Genomic DNA, 7,996 nt, shown 5'->3' with positions numbered 1-7,996 from the left:
TGGAGATTTTTCCATCTTTTCTTGGCTTCTTTATTCACATTAATACAAATTTTTAACTGGGGTGCCCAAACTTTTGAGCCCCACTGTAAAAAAGACTTTCATGGAGAATTACAATTCCATGTGTAAAAAACGATTTTAAACGTAATAGATTTTTGGTAGAATGGCACAACAGTGTGTAAAATATGAGAAACGCGAGAGACCACATGTACAGAGGCATGAATAAATAAAGAGAGCAGCAGCATGTGTGCTGATAGCGTTGCTTAGAGGGAGAGCTGCTCATTAGGAGGTAAAGGCCACCTGTTACACCTGAGCCGTCACGTGTCCCACAGCTACTGATGTGTCTGATGTTTACAACAGACATGTAGCAGTTGCCTCTGCATTTGCTTAATTTGAAGTATTCTCACTACAGCTTAGGCCCTTAACAATTATTTAAAAATTGTCTAATCGCAACTGTTTTTACATTATCCACATTTCTTTGTTTAACCGTAATTAATTGCTAACATTAGCTAATTTTCTATCACAGGAGGTATGCCTGTTAATAGTAATAGTCATTTAAGAAAAAGACACAGTGTTTTATGATAAAGAAGAGTGGTTTACATCATAGGCTGTGTACTTGTGTTATTACATTATCTTGGTCGTAACAATGATTTAACAAAACTTCAATTTGTTTGCAAAAGTAACACGTAAGTGAATATTTTTTTTTCATTTTAAAGAGAAAATGATATTGTTAATTGCAATTATTTCTGAGTCAATTAATTGTACAGCAAAATTTTGAAATGTTTTAGCTCTACTACAGTGCAGGCTTTTCTCACCTCAGACATTTTGGCTTGTTAAAGTTTAGTCAGCATGCACAATAGCAGAGCCCTGGTACTGGAACAGCTACTGTACATGGAATGCAATAACATTAAGAATCAAAATGGCTACTAGAAGGACGGTCTATTACTAAGTTTAAAAGCTTTACGTTTCTCTTGCTCTTATGTTTACAGAAGCATTATGCTTCTCTGGTAAAAAGTCATGCTTATAGGTATGAATTCTTTGTATCTGTCAATTCTTAGTATCAATGTAGACAAAAAAAAGCTTCTGTTTGCATTGCAATAGAGTCTTGCCATTTTTATTATTATTTTGTAACTTTTCTGAAGGTGTAATATTTTGAAGTTTTTACTTTATTCTAATCTCAAGGTGTCACCACTTACAAGAGACCTGCTGAATCAAATTTCCATTTGAAATGAGCAATTATTTTTACCCAACTGACAGATGACGGCATAATATTAAGACTCAACATACACTGAGCTTTAGAACATGTAAATAAGATTGCAGTGAGTCTTATTTGGAATACATGTGAACTTTGAATGATCAGTTTATTGCAAGGCATACACTCTATCCCATTCAGTAAAGCCATGAAAGCCTAATTGAATGACTTTTTACTGCAGTATGAAGCTCATTAGTGCCTCAACTCAGTACACAACTCTCAGCCGGACTGCATTTTCTTCTTTGTCAATTTTATTGGTTAGACATTTCTCACATGGTTGCTATTGTGAATGGGCATGTCCAGAATGAGCAGGCACACAAAGCAGATTCTGTTTATGCTTGCAGACTGTTTGCGGTAATAAACCATGCATCACAGCACAGACTGGGGCACACTCACACACACAAGCAGTAGTATTGATATTAGGAGTGTAATGAACATGTAAAGGGAGAAAAATAGGGTTTAACATTGATTTATACTCTAGGGAATAACCAGACACAGTCATTGTTGAGAGGGGAGTTAGGTTGTTTTTAATAATAAAGTGACTTGATGGGTTCCTAGAAGATCAGCACAGAGCACCACCATTGTCTCTTCTCAACCACACACAGACACAAACACACACACACACACCGCATACACACATACTCACTCAGGTGTTCAGATCAGGTTGCTCTCCCACCAAATTATTCATTATCCTGCCATGTCTTCCCTTGTTTCTCTCACAGCCGGCTTGTTCCATTGAGTTTATTTCCATTAACTCAGACTCTTAAACAATAGAGTAAGAATATCAGTAACTAATTTAGCCAGGGAACATGTCGCTCCAAACATCATTACTGTGATCTTTAACCATGATAAATGATTAATGTTTATGCATTCTTGCTTAGCTTTTTGTTATGCCCTAATATGTCTCCCCCTTTTTTGGTGGTGCTAATAAACATTTGTTTTGTGTCATAAGCTTTTCAAAGAACACTGAATAATCTTGTACATAAAGTTGGCTGGAATAAATAGAGACAGTGCCACTTCTAGCATGTCTATCTATCCTGGAAATTACATCATGTGAATGTTATGATAATGAAAACTTTTTGGGTTCCAGACCTTTCTTGCTCCGATGAGCCAAGTCTTCCCAGCAGAAGACGATGTCAACAAATATGTAGATGACAACTGTAAGTCAACACAGTTTGCTGTTCATTTTTACACACACAACGTTATTCGTAACAATGTCTATTTTATTTGTGTGGTTTGCTTTTTCTTCTGTTTCCAGGTTCCCTTATGTACTTAAATGAAGCCACTCTTCTCAACAACGTCAGAGTGCGGTACAATAAAGACCACATCTATGTATGTTTTCTTCTCCTTCTCTACTAGTCTGCATTTGCACAAGTTTAAATTCTTGATGTGTCCCTGCAATGGCTTAAAGTCCCTACTATCCAGTTGCATCATAAGGATATACAGAAGCATGTTGGAGGACAGCAGGAGAATGGATCTATATCCTTGTTTCCCAGGGGGAGAAGTACCAGGTGGTAAAGAGGGAAGGGGAAGCTAGAGAAGGGTCACAAAGTCAGACAGGCAAACCCAATCCTGCTCCGCAGTTCAGGTTCTCACTTAGGAAAATGAGGGGCAGCTGGTAGATGGGAAAAGCAAGACATGGAAACAAGTTAAGGTGTGTCTCAGCAGCATTCACTGGGATCGTTTTTGTCTCTGTTGTCTATTATTATTTAAAAATTCACATGTATTTGTGCTTTTTATTAACTTTCTCTAAATGCAGTGACACTAGTGAGACCTTTATTTATATTTCTTACAGACGTATGTGGCCAATATCTTGATAGCTGTGAATCCTTACTACGACATCCCCAAACTTTATGGACCTGATGCCATTAAGTCGTACCAGGGGAAGTCACTGGGAACTCTGCCACCTCATGTCTATGCTATAGGTGAGAGCTCACTAGTAATCACCGTTAGGTGATATTATAAAAAAAAAAAAAAAAAGGAGAGTAACAGAGTCGGATTTGAAACACATTGTTCTATTAGTTTTTAGCGATGTTTTGTTTATGTCTTAGCTGACAAAGCCTACAGGGACATGAAGGTTCTCAAGATGAGCCAGTCCATCATAGTGTCCGGTGAATCTGGTGCTGGAAAGACTGAAAACACAAAGTTTGTCCTCAGGTATGAGTGGGAATCATCCCACATCTTTATTGCCCTTCACACTCTCCTTTGGTCCTCTCCCTTCTGATTGTGTGTTCACACAGGAGATATATAATAAAGTGGTGTTGCAAATCAAATTTTCCCTTTTCTTTCCAAACCAAGACATTTTTATAGCTTGGAAATATCTCACGAAAAATCATGAACAGTAAAGGTGGTAATACAATATTAAACTAGCCAATTGCCAATTAAACTAGCAAAGGTGTAGCTGCTTTGCAAGGGAATGCTGTTGTAGTAAACATTTGTGAACTGTGGATTAGGTTTTAATGTGAGTGTCTTTTTGCCTTTTAAACTTTTTTTATATATATATATATATATATATATATATATATATATATATTCATCATCGTTGATGTCATCCTGTAGGTATCTCACTACAACATATGGAAGTGGTCAAGATATTGACGAGAGAATTGTGGAAGGTAATACTTACCAAAAACTACCAACTACTAGTAACAATCAATATTGTAATATGTGCCATATTACAGCATTGTGATCCAGATTCTGTTTTTCAAATTTCAAATCTCAGCAAATCCCCTTCTTGAGGCCTTTGGAAATGCAAAGACAGTCCGGAATAATAACAGCAGTCGCTTTGGGAAGTTTGTGGAAATCCACTTCAATGAAAAGGTAATAGATTGCCACTGATTATGTTCTAGGTTGGTCTATAATTTGCTCTGATTTTAAAATCTGATTTTAAAACCCAAGTCTTTTCTTGTGTTCCCAGAATGCAGTTGTGGGTGGATTTGTCTCTCATTACTTGCTAGAGAAGTCGAGGATTTGCATGCAAAGTAACGACGAGAGGAACTACCACATCTTTTACAGGCTGTGTGCCGGAGCATCCGAGGACATAAAGAAGAAACTGCACCTGGACTCTCCGGACAGCTTCAGGGTCAGTGGGCTTAGACAGTGCCATGTATACACACTATACTGAATTGTGAGCCACGATCATTTCAACTGTACCATTCCAAAATGGAATAAAATTGAGGGTCGGTGGTATTTTTTCAAAGCGACAGAAATCCTTTTCTAAATCATTATTTATGTGATTAAATGGACTTTTTTAATTTTTTTTTTCTTAGTTGTATACATTAGTTGGTAGTTCTATGGAAGACCACTGATGTCACAGAAGCTTATTTTTAGTGATGTCAAGGGGTTCTCCCAAGTGAACTCAAAATCCTCTCAGTCACAAAATATTTCTCAATTGAATTATTTCCTTTTTAAATGCAATGCTCAACTCAGCAGGGGCCAATTCGGAGGGGGGGCACTAAGGCGTTTACCGCAACCTTTATTGTCTTTTACATGCTCTACAAAACAACACTTAACGGAACAACAAGCAGCTCAAGCTGTTCCTTTAGGTGGTTATCATAGTGTCATTATATCAGGTCCCTGAGGTGACACCCACATCAACAGAGGCAATTACTTCATGTGATCCACTACTAGTCAGCTGTGGAGCAATATCGGAACACAACAAAGTCAATCTTTTAGACGATGAAAATCGATATCCCCACTAGGTTTGCTTGCCACCACGCATTTATACTGTGTCTGAATTACATTTTTCAAAACACTGATTACGTTTGAATGTATTTAAGTGGATTTTTTTCCGTTACAGTACCTGAACCGAGGATGCACCAGATACTTTGCCAGTAAAGACGCTGATAAACAAATCATGCAGAACCGCAAGAGTCCCGAGGTAATATCACATTCTGTTCTGGTTTACTCACTATAACCCAATAAATAATTATTTTTGGACAATTTGGTGTTACATTTGCCTACTCAACTTCAAGGACAACAAAGGATGTATTCCTGTGCAGTCAATCCTTTAGATAGATGTACATTATTCTTTTTCAACAAAGCTTTAATTTAACAACACTGGATTATGGTACTGGTTTATATTTTTAACCCAGTGTTTTTAAATTAAAGATTTGTTGAAACTACAATTACCTGGATTTATAAATGACTCTCCATAGACATTATTCTTTTTCTAATAATGATGGGCAAGCAATGACTTATCCCAAATCCCAGACACATAGTCAAGGGAAATTGGCTGCACATGTGAAAGGACATACAGGAACTGGACAATAAGAATATGTCATGCCGAGTTATGTGTTTAGGTCTGTGTATTTGATGAATTATGCATGACATGAAAAAGTACCAGTGTCTAACTGCCTGCAGGAGATGTGTAATAATTATCATGAAACGATTAGAAGAGGGTGACATGTTAGTCTCTCAGGGACTAATTATACATGTGCATTTTACTCATTGTTTTCTAAGATAGAATACTATCTTCTTTTATGCTAATCAAAGTTTCAGGAAAATCAAGTGAAAAAGTGGTAAACAAAGGCGGTACTTTCAGTTCTCTTAATGGCTTTTACTCATGGATTTGTTAAGCCTAGTACATGAAGAGAATTACCTGATTGAAACATTTTTACCTTAGAGGCCAATCATAACCCCTGTCTTTGATTTTTTTAAGTAATCCACTCTTATTTGTGTGTTTGTACAGAATTTTTGTAATGTTTTTTTTCAGAGGCAGCCGGGGGTTCTCATGTTTCATTTATACTTTTTATATTTATAAGAAGCATTATTTTAGACAAATTAGAACGAATTTAGAACCAAAATAATTTGAATGAAAGAATGGGTCTTTATTTCTCTTTTTTTATGTGCTTACAAAATATAACAATAACCATGACTAATTACCTAATAATTGAAGCAATGTCAGTTGTGTGGTTGTCTAATTATAAATATGTTGCTAATTAATAAATTGTGCTATTAATTAATGTGTATCCTTCCCCTTGTCCATGTCAAATAGGACAATAAGGTGATGTTACTTTTCCTATCAGTGCGTTGTGCTGCCTGCTTTTTATCCTGTGTTTTTCTAAAGTAAACACTGAGACTCTCAGGTTTTACATGCTGCTGTTTGTAGTCCAACAGGAAATAAGGGTGCATGCTTCCTCTTGCATCTGCATGTGTCTGTCAGGTGTGGGTGGGGTTGGGGCTGGATAGATACAATACACTACAATGAATGTTTGCCTACATAGCCTTTTTCAGTCATACTTCACAGGCTGCACAATTATTTGAAATTTCCTATAGTTTACAGATAGTTAAAGATTGACATTTTGTTTTTTGAAAATAGTTGACACATAAATTAAACAGTAAAAAAGGTGCAATTAAAGCCTTTTGTTCCTCCTAAAACAACATTTGAAAGGTCTTATCTTACAGCATCATCAAGAGTATACATCACATTATAATTGTGCAGCTCTTGTTAATTATCACTGTATCTTGAAGTGTTCTGAATTGTTCTGACAGTTCACACTGCATGCCTGATTGTTTTCTGCTGTCATCATACCCTGAGATATTACTAGATATAATATTGGCTCTTTTCTTTAATTGTATTCTACAGTACTTGTGTCATTTGGAGACAAAGCTACTGTAGCAGAGCAGCCTTAGGTCATAGTGCTTGCTGTGTGCTGCTGGTGGAGGCTATTTTAACACATGTAAAATGTTTTGGTTTTTTAAAATGGCAAAGTCTTTGTTATAGTTTAGGCTGTTTGGTCTCCTCCAATTCAACTTAAAATCAGATTTACTCAGTATTTATGAACAATTTAATGAAGTTGCTAAAACGTAGAACATGCACACACAGATTACCAATTGTGAATTGTGTCTTAATGCTTGAGTAAATCATGATTTAAATTGAATTCTCACACATTGTCTGTTTCTCCTCTGATCTCGGATTCTTCTGACTCACTCGTGTATTTTGCAGCATCTACAGATCGGTGCTCTGAAGGACCCTCTTCTTGACGACCAGGGTGACTTCAGCAGGATGTGTGTGGCCATGAAGAAGATTGGGCTGAACGACACTGAGAAGCTGGACCTGTTCAGAGTGGTTGCTGGCGTTCTGCATCTGGGCAACATCGACTTTGAAGAAACAGGGAGCTCCTCAGGTTAGACAGATGCTGTAGTTATAAATATTTACGAGTCTCAGTATTTCAAAAGACTTTGTAGTTTTTGTGCGTTTAGCACTCTTTTGTTTGTCTTTACAGACACATGCTTATAAGTGTTCATGCAAACCCCCAAGGCCTTCTATTTTTTCAGCTTGTCTGCTGCCAGAAATAAGAAAAGATTTTCCTTTCTTCTAGAGGGTTCTTCCCTGAAAAGGCCTACTTGGCAACAAAGGTCAAAACATTAATTGTCAAATCCTTATGAAAGCAGCTCATTTAATTTTCTTTTGAAAGAAAGATATTGATTAGTTTTTTCAAAAAATGTGAGACTATAGAATTCCATATACAGTATGTGCATTACAGTATTAGATCAATGTAAACTATGGAAAAATAGCTCTGCTGTCCTTCAATGTTACCACTAGTTCCCTCCAGGGATTAATAAAGGTTTATCCTAAATGTTGATAAAGAGAACCAGTGTTGCCCTGGTAACCATGATCCTGTCTCTCTCCATTTTTTCAGGCTCATTCTCTATCTGTTTATCTGTACAATTAAAGTCTATGTGGATTAAATAACTATACTTTGAAGCTTTTCTTGAAGCCATTTCTAAAGTTTCTCCCTCACT

At 36.6% G+C, this 7,996-nt stretch overlaps 1 protein-coding gene across 4 annotated transcripts in view; it reads left to right on the top strand.

The window, feature by feature from the left end:
- The window catches only part of myo6b (myosin VIb), a 39,282-nt gene that overhangs the window by 5,924 nt on the left and 25,362 nt on the right, over positions 1–7,996 (top strand). For 2 of the 4 annotated variants that reach the window (XM_032500359.1, XM_032500357.1), the window contains exons 3-12: positions 2,340–2,409; positions 2,508–2,581; positions 3,045–3,174; positions 3,301–3,406; positions 3,809–3,864; positions 3,972–4,069; positions 4,167–4,331; positions 5,049–5,129; positions 6,246–6,254; positions 7,197–7,377. In XM_032500359.1, coding sequence (XP_032356250.1) covers positions 2,340–2,409; positions 2,508–2,581; positions 3,045–3,174; positions 3,301–3,406; positions 3,809–3,864; positions 3,972–4,069; positions 4,167–4,331; positions 5,049–5,129; positions 6,246–6,254; positions 7,197–7,377 — 970 coding nt within the window. The remainder of the gene's footprint in view (positions 1–2,339; positions 2,410–2,507; positions 2,582–3,044; positions 3,175–3,300; positions 3,407–3,808; positions 3,865–3,971; positions 4,070–4,166; positions 4,332–5,048; positions 5,130–6,245; positions 6,255–7,196; positions 7,378–7,996) is intronic. The other 2 variants (XM_032500360.1, XM_032500358.1) reach the window with 1 other exon arrangement.

The sequence above is a fragment of the Etheostoma spectabile genome, chromosome 20 (assembly GCF_008692095.1).
Source record: "Etheostoma spectabile isolate EspeVRDwgs_2016 chromosome 20, UIUC_Espe_1.0, whole genome shotgun sequence".
Taxonomy (NCBI): Eukaryota; Metazoa; Chordata; class Actinopteri; order Perciformes; family Percidae; genus Etheostoma; species Etheostoma spectabile.
The sequence above is the reverse complement of the archived record's forward strand: the minus strand, read 5'-3'. Positions and strand labels throughout refer to the sequence as shown.